Source organism: Cygnus atratus, chromosome 2 (assembly GCF_013377495.2).
Source record: "Cygnus atratus isolate AKBS03 ecotype Queensland, Australia chromosome 2, CAtr_DNAZoo_HiC_assembly, whole genome shotgun sequence".
NCBI lineage: Eukaryota > Metazoa > Chordata > Aves > Anseriformes > Anatidae > Cygnus > Cygnus atratus.
In genome coordinates, this window is record NC_066363.1 from 137,050,947 (window position 1) to 137,072,819 (window position 21,873).

The 21,873-nt window shown below is 42.7% G+C and overlaps 1 protein-coding gene across 8 annotated transcripts in view; it reads left to right on the forward strand.

Annotated features, from left to right (window-relative positions):
- CPQ (carboxypeptidase Q) overlaps window positions 1-21,873 on the forward strand; it is a 192,050-nt gene that overhangs the window by 23,773 nt on the left and 146,404 nt on the right. For all 8 annotated transcript variants that reach the window (XM_035546181.2, XM_035546183.2, XM_035546184.2 and 5 more), the window contains exon 3: window positions 8,959-9,166. In XM_035546181.2, coding sequence (XP_035402074.1) covers window positions 8,959-9,166 — 208 coding nt within the window. The remainder of the gene's footprint in view (window positions 1-8,958; window positions 9,167-21,873) is intronic.

Below are 21,873 nucleotides of genomic sequence, written 5' to 3' on the forward strand. Positions count from 1 at the left end.
GCTCCCTGATGAAGAGCCGGCAGCTTCTCATACCCGGTAGAACCACCTTGCCTGAATTACTTCTCTTTTACTTAACATCTACATTTCTGTTTGTGGCTGTTGAGGTTTCTTCTGGTCTCATCTTGCTCTGTCCGAGCTGTGACAGGTTTTGGTGCAGGAGGAGGGCACGCAAGGTTGCCAGTCCCCAGTGAGCTCTTGGCTCTCACTCCGCCGGACGGAAAGGCCCAGACCTGGGATATGTGCTGCTCAGAGGGCCCCTACGGCTCACACTCATCCCAAACAAGGAGTAAAATCCGTGTGCTTTGACTTTTTAAAATGGCCACTTCATCGTTTCTGAGGAATTTCTTCCCAGGTCCGTTCCTTCCGCTCTAACCAGTGATTGTCACTCTGCCCTGTTCTTGAGAAAAAGGGATAGGCGGCTGCTGTAAATTGCATTTGAAATATTTGAACCATTTCCCTCAGTCAGGGAATATCATCAGTTCTGATTTCTCTTGCTTTAGCCAAGAAGCTGTGGGAATGTGAGTCATCCTGTAATCAAAATAAGGCAACTTGATACAAGATGTTTAACGCTGATTGTCCTGGCTTTGCACTGCTGTTGCTGCACAGAATCCGATCGTGGAGATCCACTGCTGCCGCGCCGAGCTGTGCCAGAGGGATGCTGTAAAGGCCGAGGGCTAGCTGCTAGATCTGGCCGTTAGAGCCTGGGCTCTAACCCAGGGGTGCAGACACCCATCAGAGCTGCACCCAGAGCGGACTCTACAGGTAATCCCAAAGGTGTTTGGTACTAGCTCAGTGGTTGTCACGCTTTTTTAATCACAGTACTCCAATTGGGATATATTTCAGACCCCTCAGTTTACAAAGCACTGTCTGTGGAGCCTTGACAGATCCCTTCCGTGACACTACTGATCCCTGCTGGCACCCAGAGGACAGCTCTGGCCGGACTTTCTGTCCTTCAGGATCTGGGGACAGGGTTAAAGCAAGGCGAGGGACCCGGTGGCAGGCACAGGAGACCATTTCTTGCTTTCTCAACCTCTCAGCCATGTTCTGAATTCCTCCCTGCCCGTTATGTGCCACCAGTCTTGAGAGCCGATGAGCTAAGATAATAGGAAACATTGGCAGATGTTTTAAAAGCTGCTTCTCCCTGGTTGTGACGAGTGCTTCACTCTGGACTCGGTGGCCCCACTGTGCCCGCAGAGCTGTGAGTGGAGCTCTGCTCCTACAGCTAGCAGTCTGAAGGGCTCTTTATTAAAATGGCAGTAGCGTAACAGTGGTTAGAAACCTGGCTTTGGGTGCTGGAAATTCAGGGTTTATTTTATTTTCTCTTCTATGGAAATTCAAGCCCATCTTTCCTAAGAGTGACCCAATGGCCAGAGCACACGCTAAGTCTGCTCACTTTCCATTTCGGCGTCTGCTGTGAGCATCTGGAAAAAAATCCATGATACTTTCGGGCAGAAACAGGAAGCTCTTAATAGTAGCAGTATTTTAGATTTGGATCTTAAGGCAGTGTTGACTCTGCAATACACGGAGTGCCTCGCTTCCTGCAGGTTTTTTATCTAACCCATCCCTGTGAGGTTGAAAACCTTATGGGACGAGGACAGAGCTTTGCCACTTTCTTGGATTTGCCTGGATTTGCCCGCTTTGGCCCAGATAGGAGTTTGGCATGCATCTGGTTGGCTGGCTCAAGGTTGGAACGGTTCTGATGATGTGCAGGAGGCTTTTTGGTACCTTATGATCTTGTGGAGAAAATCCGCATTTCCGTATTTTATTCTTCAGGACTGGGCGACATGCCAGGATGACAAGTTTCCAGATTCGGTCTGATTTACAGAGCAAAAAGGGCAGGACAGAAAAGATTAGAATTTGTGTCTAAGAGGAAAAACCATATTCCCTTTTAAATTTTTTAAATTTCAAATCCCAAGATTTGAAGGTGTTGGGTCAGAGAGAAAGCTTTCTCTTCGTTTGATCTCATTACAAGGAGGGAGTAATTTTCATGCCTGTCTTAGTGACAGGGAGAAGAGAAACACGAAATGCAGAGTGACCTGGATTTGCAGAAGTCATCAGAGATTGAAAATGGTCACCGCCTCAAAGAAATGGATTCCTAGGTAACACACGGGATTAAATGTTAGAAAGCGCTCAGTTTAGGGAACTGAGAAACTAGAGGTTTACCATATTTAGTCAAAGTCCTTGTGTCATTTCCAGTGTTTCAACACTGGCAAAACATTCAGATATATATAGAGTGGCTGTGTTGCTTTCTGGTAGTTCTGATTATATCCCCAAAATTCTGAGGAAAACAGATATAATTGTTGCTTTGAGTATCCCATAATTGAAGAAAACTAGTAGTTCAGCAGATGTTTGACCATAAAGTATCAAAGAATTCATATTTTTTGCATGTGTTTTAAAATGCACATTATTTTTCCTGATGGATGTCGGCCTCTGACATTTCGTTTTAAAGAAATACTGACAAGGAGAATAAACCCCAGAATGCAGCCTGCCCTAACCGCCTCCCCTAGAAAGGAACATCCTCTGGTTTCTATGTACTGTTTGTTGCAGCGAAACTGAAGTAACCCGAATATAAAAATGATGTATTGGCAGACTTTCTCCTAGTTTGTTTGTTAGAGTCTTGGGATTTTTTTGTTTAACTATCAACAACATTTGGTCCAGTCTTGCTCTTACAGAAGGTGGTGGGAGTTTTGCCACTTACATAATAAGAATATAATTCCATCCTGTTGCTTATGAAATAGGGATGGTAATGTGTCACGAAGCTGTTGAAGGAATGTGGTGTCGCCGTAGGCTTCACAGTCTTTTTAAGCCAGGGATGCTGCTGAAAGAAGTGGTCTGGCCCCAGTCCTGTCTGATGTATTTTCCACTAGTGCTGACCCTCCTTTTTTGTTTCTCAGTGGTGATGTGGATTAGGGAATCCAGCTGGATTAACAAAAGGCCAACAAAAAAGTTGATTTTAATGTGTAACAGAGGAATTAACCTTGCGATGCCAACATCTTAGGTGACCACTGACCTACTGGGAGAGGACATTCTTCTGGTGGAAGGGTAGAATCACAGATTCATTTAGGTTGGAAAAGACCTCTAAGATCATCAAGTCCAACCATTAACCTAGCATGGTACTCACTTTGATGAGGGCTTCAGTGCTTACAAGCACAGGGTGGAGAGAACAGTGCAAGGCAAAGCTCTCCTTCCATGTTCAGTGGATCCCCGTTTTTCTGTGCGTAGGATTGACATTTCATTTTGAGACCGTGAACCTAAATATTGGATGCCTGGATTGTTTTTATTATTATTATTATTATTATTATTACTTAGAGCAATGCTATTTGCAGAATGATAATTACACTGCTATTTTTCTTGGAATGTAAAAGATCATGTCCATTAAGGACCTTAGACGCTGTGGTTTTCAGTGGCCTGGCATCTGGGCTGAAAGCTATTCCAATGGCATTTTAAAGATTTAGAGAGTGGGAGTACTCTGTGGTTTTGAGGTGAGCGTGCTGTCTGGGAAGGACGTGGCTTCCAGTCGCTGCTATAATGAATATTCAAATGAACTATATAGACCAGCAGCAGCAGAAAATTGGATTTTCAGGTCTTGACCCTTTTCAGGGTTGCAGAATTTAGGGTGATTATCTCAAAGCCAGGAAGCCCAGGCTGAAGCTTCTGCCTCGCACTAATGGTGTGTGATTTTCCGAGTGCACATGGAAACGCGCGCACAGCGGGGTGCTGCCACCTTCCCTCCCATGTGTTTCCTGTGCATTTGGAAAATCATACACCAGTAGTGTGAGGCATCCAGGAACAGGATCCAGACTCCCCACAGGTTGTGTGGCATGCCCGTGTACCGTTCAGGGCTGCTCCTGGGAGCAGCAGATGCTGCAGTGCTACCGTACAGCCCTCCCTGCATCTACTGCCCTGCTCGGCTGGCTTCCACGGCGTCGTGCTGGGGGTCGGATCCAGCCCCCTGGCTGCTGGGATTAACTGCCACACAGTAAGCTACACGTTATTGAAACCAAACTGCTGTAATGAGATCCAGTACTTGCTGGAAATGTAACTCACAGTTGTTGAAAATGTAACTATTATGTAGTGTTTATTTTTCTCCGTGTTCTTCTTGAAGAACTGAGTAGTATATTTAGTCTCTGTGCCGTGCATCAGAGCTGCATAGCCTCATATCCTTTTGGATAACTCTCCTATGTAATTTTAGTTTCATGAAGTAATTCTCTTTGCTGTTCCACGGAGTAGGTGAGGTCACATTTTCCAAAAGTATATTCAGATTTTACAAAATCTTTCTTCCTGATAAAAGCCCTCCTCTTTGTTTCACAGTTTCCCTTAAAATATTTGCTCTTCATTTTATGATTGTTTTCAACACATTGATATGTGTTGATAGAACAAAGATGTTCCTAGATGCTAAGAGTATCTTAAATTTTCAGTAGATGCTGACAGTTTTTGAGGGAGGAGAAAATGTGGTGATGTGAATCTTTCATTTACTTCACCTTGACACCAAGCCTTACGTTGATGAGATCACTGTGAACACAGAATTTGGGTTAGTTTTTCTGAAAATCTTGTTGAGTTGTGTGGGACTTCTGGAGAAAGCTGAGCTTCCCAGAGAAAGCTGCAAAGCAACATGCCCTTAAAAATACATAAAATTGTGACAGGTACTGGCTCTTGTTCGTAGCTTACAATTACAGAATTGCACATGCAAGTTCATTCTTCGTTGGAAGCCATTCCATTGGAAAGCTTTTGGCTTAGGCCCCCTTGCTAAGTGATAACCTGCATAAACCTTTGCTCTTCTCAGGAGTCCAAGAAAACCTTCTCCTAGACATTTAATATGATGAACATAACTACCATGGACATTGAGTGCTGCTGCAGAGTAGGTTTACTTCTGTTTTCTTTAGAAAATAGACCGAAGTCTAGGTCTTCATGGCATCCAGACCGTACTTCCTCAGTTTAGCTGCAAGGATGCTTTAGGAAACGGTGTCAAAGGCTTCACCGAAATCAAGATACACCACGTCCACTGCCTTGCCGTCATCTATCCACCCGGTTATATCCTCATAAAAGGCTATCAGGTTGGTCAAGCACGACTTCCCCTTGGTGAAGCCATGTTGACTGCCCCTAATGACCCTTCTGTCCTTGATATGTCTAGAAACAATGCCAAGGATAAGTTGTTCCATCACCTCACCAGGGATGGAGGTGAGGCTGACCGGTCTATAGTTACCCGTGTCCTCTTTCTTGCCCTTTTTGAAGACCGTAGTGACATTTGCTTTCTTCCAGTCCTCAGGCACCTCTCCTGATGCCCATGACTTACCAAAGATGGTGGAGAGTGGCCTAGCAATGACTTCCGCCAGCTCCCTCAGCACCCACGGATGCATCCCATCAGGACCCATGGACTTGTGGATGTCCAGCTTGGTTAACTGGTCCTTAACACAGCCCTCATCAACTAAGGCAAACTCCTCCTTTATTCCGACTTCTTCTGGGGCCTCAGGGGTATGGGGCTCCTCAGGAGAGCCTCTGGCATTACAGACAGAGACAAAGAAGGCATTCAGTAACTCTGCCTTCTCTTTATCTTCTGTCACCAGGGCACCCACCTCATTCATTAGTGGGCCTACATTGCCTCTAGTGTTAGTTTTATCCGCAGTGTATTTGATTTTTCTGTTGTCCCTGACCCCTCTTGTAAAGTGTAATTCTAAGGAGGCCTTAGCTTTCCTAGTTGCCTCCCTGCATCCTCTGACAGCAGCCATATATTCCTCCCAAGTGGCCAGCCCCTCCTTCCATGATCTGTAGACTCTCCTCTGCCACTTGAGTTTGCCCGGCAATTCTCTGTTTAACCATGCAGGTCTCCTGGCTCTCTTTCCTGGCTTCCTGCCTCTTGGGATGCTCTGTTCTTGAGCTCGGAAGAAGCAGTCCTTGAACACCGACCAGCTGTCTTGGTCCCCTTTTCCTTCAAGTACCTTGTCCCATGGGATTTCCCCTAGCAAATGCTTGAAAAGGCCAAAGTCGGCCCTACTGAAGTCCAGGGCTGCAATTCTGCTCAGTTGCCTGCTTGTTCCCACCATTAACACTTTTTCTGTACCTTAATGAGAATTTTTCTGTACCTTAATAAGAAACAGCACGGTGTGGTTCACTGTTTAATGCAAGAAACGGGAGGAAAGCCACAGTACTGCCTGGATTCTTCGTCTCCCTGGCCCAACCCAACAACACGCATACTGTTTGACGTGGCGAGAACAACTAAACAGTCTTCAGCTTCATACAGTCAGCCAAGCCATGTTCATAATTCTGTCCTCTAGGCTTCGGGCCCTTTGCTTAGCTAATTCACCAAATGTTATTAATCTCCTGGACAGTGCAAGTTATAATCTCTGTATAAGTAAACAGGCAGTTCAGCTCCCTCCTTACATGGATTTTCTGAACACTTCTGTTCAATAGCACGCAGCCAAGCTCTGGGTCAGGTACTGATAAGAGTAAGAAAGAAATAGAACAGCGTTGGACATGGGAAGCAGAGCCCTGAGGCACTGAATTGGTGGGCGATGCCAGGAGAAAAGTTTGGTTAGTTAGGTTAAAGGCTCAGTAAGGTGAGGCATTTCTCTTTTTAAAAAGCAATAACTCACTCTCCTTTGAGAGAAACTGCTGGGCTTTTTCTTTCGTTTCTGCCTTTGCACTGGAGGTCTTAGGGTGGTTTGTGTGTGTTCACGTATTTATTTAAAACAAACATTGTTCGTGTCGCTTTAATAGATGAGACTGAAATGGTATAAAATGGGACCAAAATGCAAATGAGACATTGAATTAGTCAGGAGTTACACAAGAGTGAACTTCTGTTTTGTTATGGAAAGCACCGTAATTGATGCTTTATGTATAGCATGCTGCCATTTAAGTTAAACTTGCAGAGAGAACCTTTGTTCTGCTTTGTCAAAGGATACCTTTATATAGCTGCTTTAAGAACACTGAGAAGTAGAGAGATCCTGGGCTGGAGTTTGCAGCTCTGCACTCTTTTCCATAGCTTTAGCTCCCATAAGGCTCCCTGCATGAATTCCTAATGCCTGCCTTCTAGGGAGGGCCGTAAACGAACCGGTCTCTGACATTTCGTAGGGATTATAGATAGTTGCTAGCTGTCTGTGGCATTCTTTAAAAACCATCCAGAGTGGGTGTTTGTTCATTAATGCAGCAAAGCACTGCCAAGAACAGTTACACTCCTTGCTTCCCTTGACGAGCAGTCAGTAACACAACGTCTGCCCCTCCAGCGTGTGCTGCACAACCCAACAGGAGCGTTGGGCTGAGCGACTCTCATCTGTTATGAGAGCTGCTGTGAAATACGGATTGCAGCATCAGCCTACTGAGACCTTGACTTGTCTTGTGGAAAATGAAATTTTGCAGCTACCTGGCTTTATTTCCAGTGGCACGGTTCCACGCGCAGAATGATCCTGTCACTGGGATGCTCCTTAGGTAGGTGGTTGAACCTCTAGTTCATTAGTCAGCTGGAGTCTGAGGTTTGAACTGAGGTTTGAAGGTGAGTCTTGGTTTGGCTTTCTGCGCCTCTTTTTGTAAAGCTGAGAATCTGAATAGTTATTCACTTACAATTTTTACACCTCTCACACTAGCTTAGTTCTGTAGCTAAAATCCACTGGCCTTTCTTGTAGCAGTAGATGTCTCATGCCCTCTTAGTGGTGCACTCTTAAGAAACCAGACTTTTTGTATGAAACAGTTTCTTTAAGGTTTTGAAGTATTCTATAGTTTGATCTTAAAGAAACCATGAGCCGGATACACAGATGCTGGGAGAGGTGATCTTCCCATTTTTTTTCTGACAGTTCTTTTCATATATCACAGTGCTAAATGCAAGACTGAAAAACTCTGCAAATCTTATACCAAAAAAAAGGAATTTAAAGGAGGAACATTTTCTTTTTAAAACCTGATAGTTTGACTTCTTCGACAAATCCTTACTAGACCTTTGTTACTAGTTTAAGTTTTCGCTGACGTATTTTGTGACTTCTAGGTGAGATGTACAGCACTAAAATTTCAGGCATCCATTACTAGTTCTATATTTAGAAGAGAAGTCCTAGCCTACATGGTTCAGGAGTTCCGACTTATCTCTGTAATCAGTCAATAAAATTGGATTTTAAGCATAGTGGTAATTTTAATGAACTGCTTCTTAAATGGCGTGAAATATAGCTGTTTAATTCATGTCCTGAAAAGTTAGAAGCATTCTCTGGCCTTGGGAAAAGCTAGTTATGTGTAAATTCCTTTTTTTTTTTTTTTCAAGCAGGATAATGTAGCAATTTAAAACTATTCCAGCTATTACAAACAACCAGCTGGGTGGGATCTAACCATGTGTGAAGAGTTTTCCATATGTACCTGCTGTGTTCCTGTGTCGTAGCTGGGAAAGAGAGGTTCCTGGGAAAATTCCCCAAAGGAGTTGCAGTAGAATTGTGATATTCTTCTGAATGAAATACAAAGATTTTTTGATACATATAAGCATACTGCAACATTTTTTTGAAACTGTAGAGCCTTAATTTCATTTCATTTGTGGACTTAATCATTTTCTAAGTGTTTCAGCCTAAAAATATGTGCTTTCATTTGTCTGATGTTAAGCTAAGTTGTTTAGCAACATATCAAAACAATTCCATGAAAAGATTGCTATCTTTTTTATTAATCCCATAGGCAGCTTTTGCAAATGTTTTTGTACTGTAAATGATTGCTGTGAGGCATTAAAGCACATTTCGAGAACAGAGTTCCCCCCGTGTATCCCTCTTGCCCTTCAAGATATGTTTTAACACCAACCTGATAGATGGCACTTAGAGAACCGCGTGTGCTTGGTTCAGGGTGCTGCTACAGCTATTCAGTACCAATCCCCAATGAAGCTTTTTACGTTGTCTTCCTTTTCCACTAAGAATTTGGTTCAGATTTCTTGTATTCTGTACAACCCATGTTTTTTAGGAGAGTTATAGGAAAGCAGTGTAAAACCACTGGAATACTTTCTTTCAGGAATTACAGCGGAAGTTATAGTGGTAGCCTCTTTTGATGAACTGCACAGAAGAGCTCAAGAGGCCAAGGGGAAGATTGTTGTCTACAACCAGCCTTTCGTCAGTTATGGTGAAACTGTGCGGTACAGATCGCAGGGAGCTGTGGAAGCTGCAAAAGTCGGAGCAGTGGCATCCCTCATTAGATCCATTGCTTCTTTTTCTATCGATAGGTAAGCATTTTTCTCTTTTCTCCCCGTGTCTCACGTTTCAGCCTTTAGTTCACGTGTCATTTGTGGGCAGGCATTTTTGTTCTTTACAACCTAAACGTTGCCAGTTATGAGTGGGTGTTTGGTTTTGAAACCATTGGCTGCACAATAGTTCTTTTCCCCTGTGCTTTGTCATTCTTTCAAAATGTTTTCATTTTTTGTTACTGATCCAAATTGTGTGATTTTTTTTAAAGAACTTCCTGCATTCTCGAGGCTACCATAAATATTCCGAGATAACCACAATCAAATGGCTGTGGTGATAACATGTATCAGACTGTGAGTGATATCTATATATTTGGCTGGAATGGAGGTGCGCAGTTTTTACTGTATCGGTATTTTCCCAGCACTAGGCTGACTTGTAGTAGATGAAGCAGTAGTCTGACATTACTGAAATAAACATGTTTTAGTTCTCTGATCGGTAACAGAGTTCTTTATTTTATCTGGTGATTATTTTCTGACTCTGAAAGCTTATACTTAAAATGCTCACCTGGGCTGAAAACCACGAGCTGAGGCGTAGAGAGAAAATGGAGAAGAGTCCAGGCATCAGCTACACACAATTTTTTAACACAGCATTTTTAAACTGCGACGCATTTCTTCGTGAGCTTAATGCCTGTGGTGAGCTTTGCCTACGCTAGCCTGCTGGCTGAGAGGAGAAATCCCACAGGCTCAGACCGCAGAGCTGGACTGAGGGCCATGGACGAGCCAGAGCCTTCTCCCTGCCCTCCCTCCTGAACGTGAGCTGCAGGCTGAGCTCCAGCCGGCACGACTGCAGGCAGGAGTAGCAGGGGCTTTCGCTGGTGTCAGGCACAAAGCTTGACTGCCTACACTGAAGGGCTGTGGCAATAAAACCCCTTAGGTAAGACAGCATAAAAGGAAAAAGAAAGAGGTGCTGTATTTTGTGATATTGATCTGTTTGGCATACGTGTGATCGGAGCAGTGCGGGTCATCTGTCCCCACACCCCCAGCTGCCCGTTAGGTCTTTACCCAAAGAGGAGTCATTGGCTGCAGTGACCCTGACCCTGAATGTCATAAACTGGAATTGTGTCCTGTTTGGATAATGGCATGAGTCTTTTTGATCTGTGCTCCTCAGTTTTCTTTCTACAGGAGTCTTGGGAAGGGGCGGTCTGGCTTTGGGTCTTGGTTCGGGCTGGGACTGGGACGTGGCTGGGATGGGCACTTGGAAGCACGCTCGATTCCACCATTTGAGACAACGTAAGTGGTCACATTTCGGCAGTATCAAGTGTGCAAGCCTCACCATTTGTGATACTTCAGAAAGCCTGAGAAATGCAGTAATGCCAACTGACTGAATTGGTCATGTGCAGAGGACAGCTCTGCTGCCAGAGTAGTTTGATAGCATTTTTATACGCTTCATGTTCCCCTGAAGGAACATATTAAAAATATATGCTCCATATTCCCCTAAAGAAGCTGACTTTCTCAGAAATAAAGTATTTTGAATTCACGTATCATCCAAACTATATTAGTGTATTTCTTGGTGCTCCACAAATGTAGCAGTTTACAATATATTTTCTAATACTAATACTTTTCTAATAAATGTAATAATATTGAACAGCGACTAGAATATATTTCAAAACAGTTTTATGAAGGAAAAGTTATCTTTTGAAAATAGTCTTATTTGTTATCATCAAAGCATATTGCAACCTATAATCCTTTGATTGTCTGAAAACCAGAAGGTGATCTGAACGCTGTTCTTTCCAGTCCTTACTGCTGTTGCCCTGCAGAGGTGTCCATTTGGAAGTTACTCTTCATATCTTCTGTTCGCCAGACTATTTCTGGAAGTGTATTTTAACAAGTAATGGAAAATTCAGAGCTGAGGAGCAGAGGTGGAGGCTGAAGGTAGTCAAGCCTGTTTATAAGGTCTGGGTACTGGCGTTACAGTTATTTCAGAATTGAATGAAGAGAGAGGAGAAACAGATGCCAAACGCATGTTTGTTTAGAAGTATGCAATCCTTAATCTAGGCTGGGGGCTGAGGTGTCATTCGCAAAAGCAAGTTTGAATTTAGATGCTGCCAGGAAGCATTTTTTTCATGAGACGTTCTTTCTGTCTTTTCTCCATTTACCTTCACTTAGGGTTTTCTGGGTGGGGGGAGGAACTGGTTAATCTCCTTTTGCCTGTAATAAGGGAAGTGTTCAGGTCTGGTGTGTCACTTCTGCCCCTCTGTCATGCAGAGGTCTGTTTGTTGTGCTTCTACCAGAAAAGAGGCATTGCTGTAGGCAAGATGGGTTCTCTTGCCTCCTGTGCCTCCTCCTGTGTTTTCTCCTGTTCACTGTCTGTGTGTCTCCTTGTCTGTCCTGCTGACTTGCTGTGCTGGCGGACTCTGCTGGACGTGGTGCCTCTCCTCAGTCAGTGTCAGAGGCTCTGCTTGTTCAAGTTGCTGTTGCCTTTTGGATTGATTGATAGCAAATGCTGCATTGCTGGAGGGAACAGGGTGCTAGAAGGATGAGAGATGGAAGGTAAAGAGCTGATAAAAGGCTTCTTAGTGTTGTGAAAGAAACTCTTGCATTCTTACAGTTTGCCTACTGCTATTTTGTTGACCAGAGCTTTTACTTTGGGGAACCTGCGTGTGTACATGCACACCTATTTATGCGTAGCTGATGCATGGCAGTTTTCCAAAGCATCCTGGAAACATGTTGAAAGAAAGTGTCCTCCTCCTCATACTACACTGTTCCTCTTTCCTCAGGTCAGCGAAAGGCAAAACTTCACAGTCTTTAAAAATTATATATATATATATATATATATTTTTAAGATTGCAACCTGTTTTGGACAGATCTTGTCACTTATTCTATTTGCAAGAAATGAAATGGGCTGGAAGAATGGAAACTACTTTATAGTGTGACTTCTAGGTGATCTTGCAATGCAAAAAAAATATTGGCAGGTTAAAAACAGGTACATTCTAGTAGATTAACATCTTGGGCTTATTAGGGCAGGTTATTAAAATTTACTGACAAGACAGAATTGGTAAAATTCCAGTGTGAATTAAATCAGTGTTCTCTTGCTGGCAGCTTGCTGGCTGTTCCTTGTTCCAGAGATGGCAAGCAGCTGCCATGTTGTCAAGGGCAAAAACTGTGCATCCTGAAAGAAACCTTTGAGCAGAGGTTATGGGGGCAGCTTATTTTTCTTCAAGATATGGCAGCATAGGTATGGAAGCTATGAAACTGGTAGGGGTCTCAGGCACACCAACGCTGAATGAGGGCAAGAAGGAATGAACTTCAGTATACTCAGGAAAACTCACTGCTGTGTTTCTATTAGGGCTCATGCCAACTCATTGGTGATAGTGAAGGACGTGAAGGATTTGTTGTTGAGTTTCCAGGAGTAGATTCATTTATTTAGGACTGAAGTGGTAATTGAATAAGAAATAAAATTGCCAAGAGCATCTCTTTTGGCCTGTGCAGAGAGGACAGTAGTTGCATGGTTTGTATTACCACGTTGTCCAGCTGTTGTGCCTCCTTAGGAGAGATCCTGGAATTGTCCCCACGTTGTTTTAGAGTCAAATAGTTCTCTTACTACTTCATAGATACCATGTTATGAGTGAATTTTTCTACTTAAGAGAAAGTCATAGTAATAGGCAGGTAATTTGCCTTGCCCTCCCTGCAGATGGTGTGTTTATGACAACCTTTTTCCCAGTAAGAAATTCCAACGTGGGGGCAGTTTGGTGGTGAGACCACTTAAATCTGGATATTAGGAGTAAAGAGTGACAGAACTACTTTTAATGAACCTTCTTCAATAACACGTTATTGTAATTAGTCAACATCATCCGTGGTGTTTGGCTTTTTGGAGAAACCAGGATGTTGACTTTTTTGGCTTTATAACTTCTCTGTACTGTGATTAATGGTCTTGTACAAGCTAATGCGTGTAATACATACATTTGCTGATGTGTACAATGACTGGATGAATTTCTCAGTTTGTAGCAGACATTCTTATGGCAAAAATACTCAATTTACGAAGTGTGGTTAAAAATGTGGTTGTAATAAACTAGCCCTAAGTCTGCTTTTTTGCTTCCTAGCTCTAAGCTTTTAGAACTTATAGGTAAGAGGTAGCCTTCTGCTGTTGAAATGGCCCAGTAATATTTGTCCTGTGGTGAATGTACTCTTATCACTCTGAGACTGTAACAAAATCTTTCTGTTCCTCAAGAGCCACAGATTAGATAAAGTCGTAACACGACGTCTTGTAATAATAACCCTTCTAGAGGCACTAGAAAGAAGCAAAATGGAGTGTTTTTCAAGAACTCAGAAAGTTCCCTAAACTTCTAAGACATAAATGCCAAGGGATCAATTACTATATATATTTCTTGTAATGCTGCAGAACAGTCTCTCTTAATATATATGAAATCCAATGGGTAAAAGGCCAAAATAGGCCAAGTAGTCCTTTGACCTAGTGTGGAGGCTGTTAACAAGGACCCAGAACTCAGTCAAGTTCTTCTCAAAGGTTTTCTTGGGGGGCTGAATTCAGCATCTTACATCTGGAAAAAAAAGTAATTTCCTTCACTTTCTCTTCCCTTCTTCAGGCTACATGTGGCCAGGACACAGTATCTGCCCTAGTGACTAATCCGAAGCTGTGTCTGGGTGAAAGCTGAGTGCGTGAGTGGCATGTTGCAGCTCAGGATTTATTGCAGAGGTTGCGCGGATAGCTTGAGTGGATGCATATGACACAGCTAAGTGCAAGCATGCCAGGGCTGGAATATCATTTTGTGGAGTATGTGTGAATTTGAAAAGTGTTGCTTTTCCTCTCTCTTCATTTCCCATTTTTCTATCCCTACTTGGTTTGTTTTCTTTTGCCCTATATTGTAACGTACGCCGTTTGTGTATATACGTTGTACCCTCAAAAATGTATCTTGTATTTTCTTTCCCGCTCCTGCTTTTTCTTTTATTCTTCGTAAACAATTCTTACCCTTCTCAATCTCTGTCAGTGAGTGTGGGTGTCATTTTTTGGCTCTCACGTGCTGGCACAGTGACTTCTTACCACGTCACCTCTTCCAAATGCTTGGTCTGCTGCCTTTGGGTCCAGATGTGAAGCTTGCCTGCTAAGGAGAGCTTCCTCCTTTCATTGAAACGCCAGGTCTAAGGAAAGTAAGGGCTTCTTTTCAGAGATACTCGACGTCTTCTACTTGTTCTACCAAGTTTTCTGAAATCTGGAATGGTACAGTAGTTTTGATAGGATTTCTTTTGCCTTTTTTTTTTTCTTTTAGCAAGGAGATGCATCTGGCCTTTAAAACTGGTGTATTTTCTTTCAGTTGCTGTTGCTTCTGGTTGTGCCATGAGCCCTGGAGGCTCCTTTCCCTCCTGTTCTGCCCCTCCTTCCACCATGTATGCCAGTCTTAGGAACCTTTCCTCCTATGACCTGTCCTGTTCTTTTCCTCATGCCTCGCCACGAAGGCGGAGCACTGCTGTGTCTACGTGGGATTGAATTTCAGCTCGTAAGCCCTCCTGAGCAGCACTAGGCCAAGACCCATGTGTTAGCAGTTTTCTGGTAATATGAGAGTTGGCGTGACCTGAGTCCAGCCTGCTCATGAGCCGTAGGAGGGTCCCTCAGCATCTCTCCAGCTCTGTGTAGGGGTAGTCTAACTGAGCAGACCCCTGTTCTCTTCCATGTGTCGTAGCCTGGAGGTGAAGCAGATGAGAGAAGTCACTTTGCCCTAGAAAGCTGCTCCTGTTGCCCATTAAGTGGCCTGGATCACCATTTGGATTTTCAGCCAAAAAATCTTAACCTCTGTGTAAATTTCTAAAAGCTGATCTGCATCATAAAATAATTTCGGGAACTCTGTGGCTAACTACTCCCTGTTTACTAACTTTTTTTTTTTTTTTCATTTTGGGTATTTAATAAAGCAGTCGCTGCAAGCAGGCAAGCCTGTGGTAGCCCAGAATAGGAGTTAAGTTTGCCATCACTTTTTCTTCAGTAACACCATCTGTTTTAGAGTGAGACTGGTCATCCAGATGGCTCTTCAACTGAAAAATTCAGCTTTTCAGGCATTTGAGTTTAACTAAAAATTTTCATTGCCTCTGGCACTCACTGAAAGGAAAATAATGAAGTTTCTTTATATATACAAAATGAAGTAGGATTTTTGTATAATTAATTCTTGTAAGCTTTTGCTTCACTTCCCTTTGTCCCCCCAGTACTCATCCACCCTATTTTCTGATCTACAGATAGCATCCGGGTAGTTACGTGATCTTCTGGGCTGCTGGAAGCGTGTGGCCTCGGTGGCATCTCTGGCCACGTTCAGGGACCAGGCTGATGCCTGCAGGATGTGTGATGGAGAAAACCCAACACGTAACATCCCTGGCCAGGCATACAGGCTTCGTGTGTGTGAGCCGTCAGTACCCTGGGTGCTCCTGAAATTTGGTGCCCTCTCCTCGAGCTGTGTCAGTTCAGGAATTTGCAGTTACTCCAGCTTTTGGTTTGTTAGCACATTTGGTTAATTTCCTGCAGCTCTGCTCAGACCTCTCAATTTCACTTTGCTTCTAATTAAGCTAGGCTTGGGTTCTCAAGTCTGCAGGAGTGGGATATATTTTAATTCATCTGTAAACCTGCTTCCCTGTTTTTTGGTTAATGAAATAATCTTGTGTTTTGTTCTCTTGGGAGTAGGGAAAATATTTTATTGGTTATCTGAATTTTTTGCTCTTCTGAGCGCTCATCATCCTGACATCTTCCAAAACACAAATCTTTATTCTACAACTGATTTTTATTTGATCATATAATTAAAATAAAAAATAATATATATTTTTAAATAAATCTGCAATTAAAGAATTAAAGTTTATTATTTTAGGTGCAACAACTCAGACTGAGCATGCGTTAGCAGCCGGGCCATGCTAGGTGCACTGATGTGCATCTTCTGGTTTAGTTTCATCAGGGAGGAATCCAGCACTGGCACTCTGGGAGGTTCACGTCTGTCAATTCAAACTAAAAGGCTGCACAGACACACCTTGTGAGACCTTTGAGACAGTCATGTTATCTATGCAATGCTTGAAACTGTTTGTAGTGGTCAGAGATACGTCTTCTGTGGTACCAAGATTCACTTCCCAGGTGTGGGATGTCACTCGTCATTATCAAATGGCAGTTCCAAGAGGGGACAGGGACAGAGCTGAGCCTTTCTGTGTGCCAGGAAAAGGAACTTCAGGATATTTGCTGTGTGGCAGCCAAGCGTGTCTCCTTGATGCTGATGTGTATGTAAAATCCAACAAGGATTGGAAGGACTGGAAATAAAGACTTCGCATATATTACTTGTGGATATGACCCCTTCATTTATTTTATTCAAGAAACTTTCTTTGCTCACCACCATCTTGCAGTGGCAGAGTACTTGCTGTTACTATTGCTGTGTTTTTTAGGTAGCTTTGTTCCTTCCTAGCATGTGAATTCTTTGCTCACGAGGTGAAGTGGTGGATGTGTATGTTGAAGAGTTATTTTCTTGCGTCAGGGAGGCGAATGCAGCCCTGGTCAGTTTAGAATTGATCTCTGAGGGAGCTGGGAGACTGATGAGCCTGGTTCTCCCCTGCCCAGTACTGAGTGTGCTCGCTTTTGATGCTGCAGAACTATTGTAAAAATAGTCTCCTTGTGAGCAGGCAGCATCCTCTCTCTGCTTTGCACGGGCTTGAGGAATGCACAGGGAGTAAAGGCAGCAGGAGGCTGGCCATAGCTACACCCAGCAAGAGTCGTTCTGTAGCATGAATGAAGAAGAAATCAGAAAGTGCCACTGATTATCTGGGAACACTTCTCACAGATGGATTAGGATAGCAGCAAAAGCTGTTCATAGGAAACGTTGCAATTAGAGACCGTCCTAGGGCAATATCCTATGGTAACGGGATACAGCAATGTTGTCTTCTGTTCTACCGAGGGATGAAGGAACGAGGATAAAACCCTGGTTTGTGGTGTAGTAAGGGGGAGTAAGAACATAGCATGTTTTGTAAGTCTCTGGTGAAGTTGTGAAAGATTCTAGTTACGTTCCTGGCACTGTGCACGTAGCCTTGTTTCCCTCAGAGGTCTGAATTGGTGGTGTGCTGTGGGATTTATTTCCTTGCCCTTCACTTAGGGGCTTTCCCTCCAGGACATCTCTGTATGTCGTTGACTGACAATTCATTAATTTTTACTTTGCTTCCTATGTTCCCTGAAGGCCAACATGCCAGACCGCATTCTGCAGTGCAGGCTTTGTGCTCTCTTTTGGGCAAACCCTAGCTGTCAGCCAGATAACTTAGATGTCCTTAGGAGAACAGGAGCCTGTGCTTTAGGAGGTGATTGTATTGTACGGTGCTTTCGTGCTGTCTGAGCAGTGATTAAGGAATCAAATTTCAGGAAACTTCACAATGGTGAGAAATCTGCAGATGGTGGTTCGTAAGTCCTAAGTTCTGTTTGCTTGGAACAGTGTAACTTTATTTTTATTTTATTTTTATTTATTTTTTCCAGTAGGCGTATTTGTTTTCTTACAAAGTCAGTAAAATGTCAGTGAGACTAACAAGGGCTTTCTCTACTTCCACCTAGTTTTGGCTACTGATCTTCAGGAATATATACTTCTAACAGGGAAGAGTTTAATCCATCTACTCTCCAGTAATATAAGCGGTGTCCTGCTTATAAGCATATAAGCAGAAACAGGTAAAAGACTGCTAAAATCAGTGTCAATAGGCTTCGTTATCCAGAAAGATGCTTTGAGAATAATGGTCCTTTTGAAATCCATAATTCCTCACCAGTAGCTTCCCAAGGCAAACCTTGATCAATGTAGTATTCAAGTTTTTTCTTCTCTTCTGGCCCACCCACTCTCCTAACTCATAGGTTTTGTTGATGGCTAGATGGCCACCCGTGTCATGAGTAACGAATGTTAACTCTGGCCCTGTTCGGGTACTCTCAACACCCACTGATAGATTTCCAAATATCCTTCAGTCAGTAAAATAAAAAGGAACAATTTTATTCTGCCTTTGCATTACTGGTTCACGTATGTAAAGATGTTGACCTTAAAAAACTGCCAAGTCTTGGGTTTCTTGTAGTGAACCTTAAGGAGTTATGGCTGTGCTCGCTGTGGGCTGGGCACCGGGATTTCTTGTACTTTTCTGTGATTCCCTGTTACCTTAACCCTAATCAGCTCTGGCTTTCTTCAGCTCTCTTGGCCCCTTCTGTGTCTGTATGAGTATCTGTGCGTATGAAAACCCTGTTAGCAAGTTCAGAACCACCTACCATGATCATAACGTCTTGCTCCGTCAGTCGCAGGTCCTGTTCTAACGTTCTTGCGTTATTCAAATTTCTTGATTAAACTGACAAATCTCTCACCTATATGTGGAGACCGTAAATATAGAGGATAAAAAGAAAACCTGTCAAAACTGCAGGTAAGGATTCCCCAAAGGGATCTGAGTAATACAGTGCCAACAAATTATTTTCACAAGGGGTGTATTTATTACTTAGCTGCTGCTAAGATGTGAGAAGCGTGCGGGCTGTCATTTCATTTCACTCTAATTCTCTGTGATTTTTCAGTGGAAGTATAGCGCTGAGGACTTTATCTGGAGTGGTTATCTCCAGAGCTTGTGAGCCCATGGCTGTGGATGACTGCGATAGATTAAACAGTACCAGGGTGGTTGTGTCAGAACGGTACATAATTGGTATTTGGGGAACCCTAGCCTAATACTCGCACTTTTTCAACAAAAAAATAAAGAAGGTCGTGGGAAGGGCTGTGCTGTGCTGCTTCTTGATGTGTTCTGGGATTACCTCCACTAATTTCAAGATATACTGCAACTCACTTTTTGATTTTCATCTAAAACAGCTTGGATGGATGCCTAGTTTATAGATTTGCCTGCGTATCCAGTTTTGTTATTTTCACGTCTTGTAGTTGGTTTTCCAGTTTGTACTTTCCACTGAGCATTGCTTCCACTTCCTATGCTACTCAAGGTACTTTTTCAAAATCTATTTGATCTAATGATTTTTTTTAATCTACAAATTACAGAAGTTTCATTATGTTTTAGTTAAGTTTCATTAAGTTTTATTTATGAAACGTGTTGTGTCTGCACTAGAACATCTGAAGTATTTTTTTTTCAAGGTTTACTACTGATGTTCAAAAGTGAACACAAGTTTATGTGGGACTGGGGCTAGATTTGTGTTTCAAAATCTGTTTGATGCATGCAACAAAATGTTTTATTTTGATGTGTAACCTTTTACTTATGTCCTGTAAAACAAACAAGCAAACAAACAGAGTGCCACTTGTTGAATACACTTAATGCACTAGTCAACTGTTAATTTCCACAATCTCTCTGCTTTATGCACCAGGCATGCAGGGGATTTGGGAGTGCTAATTCCTCGTTTTGTTTTGCCTTGTTTGCTCAAACACGTGAGCAAACATGCATTGTTTGCTCCAACAGATTATGATTTCTCTCTGGAAGAATGCTTGCATTGTTTTTCAGGGGAAGGGGGCCTCTGGTTTTGCTGGTTCTTCCACTTCCCACAGCCGTGCTTGTGGCTTGTCCATATGGTAGGGTATTTCTGTGTTATTTCATTAAATGCTGTCTTCACATAGGATGGTCTCACCCTGCTGCGTTAGCTGCAGTGTGATGCATGTCAGGCATTTGGGTATGATCAGCTAGACCTGTTTGTATGATGAAAACATACTTCTGGCACAGAAATTTTGACTTGCGTTTCTAGGAAGTCAGAGCCAATTATTCCATGGTTATTATTTAGAATTATTTTCTAAATATATGCCGTTGCTGATAGCCAACAGTAATACTGGGCTCTTCCTTATAGAAGTAATGTCTTGTGCCTCGTAAGTGTAACCGTTTCAATTACTCTAATCTTTTTCTCCAGCTTTGTTTTCCCCTTCAAATCCAATCAGTCACCTGAGCCTCTCTCATCGTGTCCATCTTGTTGCATCAAATACTAATTCTTTGATCTTCCTGCAGGGTAAGGCTAAATGGTGAAGATCCTTCTCCATCTGGTTTATTAAATGAGCGGTGCCAACTCCTGTCTCTGCTCTGCCGGTGATGCCAGCTTTGATTACTTGCCTCTTGTCTTCTCCTTCAGGCTCCTTATACTTTCTCTCATCCTGCTTCTATATTTAGGAGGATGGTGCAAACCTAAAGCTGTAACTTTGCTCTCTTCCAACTTTCCTTTTTAAACCTGACCTTTGGTTTGATATTTATAGATCATTCCCATATGTCATTGGGTGGGTAGGTAAAGAGGGTCTGTGACTTCTAAACTGTTTCACCAATACCTTGTTTTCCTAGTCACTCTCAGCAGTATTTCTGCATTGGCTGTCTAATGTGAATATTGCAAATACTCTGTGACACAGAGGAGTGTTGTCTTTGATATGTTTCTCTTCACTATTAAGCAGGATTGAGCTTGGACTACAATTCCTGTTTTTTTGTCTACTGTGATCACAAAAAGAGAATATTTGTTCTAAGAATAAGAAACAGAAAGGATCCACAAAATTTTCGATTTACTATTTCTATTTGGATACCATCACATTAGCAAGCTGGTGACTATGGAGTCAAAATATACCTCAGTAAGAAACATTTGAAACCATTGCACCATTTGATTCTAGACATTTGTTTACAGGACAACAAAATAAACTTGTGTCAGATGGGGGAGAATAATCACATGAATTAATTTCAACCAGGGATTCTGCCCTTGGGTTCCCCCGGGATCCTGAGAAGCTCACTGCTATTTCTCTGTTTCCCTGTATTCGAGCAGAGGTAATATTTTTGGAACGTCAACGTCATGTAACATTTTATGTTGTTTGCTGAAGAAAGACATCATTAAAAGTTGACTTTTCTGAACTGTGATTAGGTAGTCAATAATAAATTCTGCTGTAATTTGCCTGCACCAAAACCAGTTACAATCCTATCATGCCGTAACAGCGGGTGGCTACTTATGCTAATTAATGCACTATATAACCATGGGGTTTTATTAAGAAATAAAATATGGAGTGTGTGATTGTTAACCTCTGCTGGGTTGAGATTCCAGGTTGCCTTAGCAGAGGTGTGTTGGAAGAGTCTGGCAGGAGGCGAATGGCAGAGGCTACAGGTCATTATTTTGAATACCTTATTTTCAAATGTAAATACTTAAAAGCAAGTGGTTGACTGTAGCTCAAATCACTTGGATTTTGAGTTCAATTCAGTAACAACTCGCCACGAGAGACTTGAAGCCTCTGGAAACAGTGTGAAGGAGCTGGAATTTCATAAAAGTACAAGGCTTTTCCTAAGTAACAGCTCTTTATTATCAAGGAGAACATGAAGATTAGAAATCAGGTGCTGGGATTTGAAGGTGATTGAGCCAGAAGTCTGAGGTCTGGAAAAAGTGAGCTTATGGGAGGGATGTAAGGAAGGCTTTAATAGTTGTTCTATAACCCGTGTATTGCTTGCTCCTTTTCAGGGAGTAGACTGTGGTCCTTTGAGGACGGTCTTTGTCTCTCTCTCAGTATCTCCTCCTGCAGTCTCTAAAGAAGGAAACAACTTCCAGGGCTCCCAGTTTCAAGCTCTGAGAAGGCTGCAGTTATTGCTGGGGAGGCATGGGAGAGCCAAAAAGAGTTTGAGGGGACCAGGGATTCACTTGAGCAGGGATTCAGCGCTGTCCAAATGCAGCCAGCACCTGGAATCCAGTATGCTGGTGTGCTGGGTTCAACTGAGAGGTCCTCCAAGGCTGTATGTAACTCCATGAAACTGTTTGTGTTTTCTCTCTCTTGCTCTATTTAGTT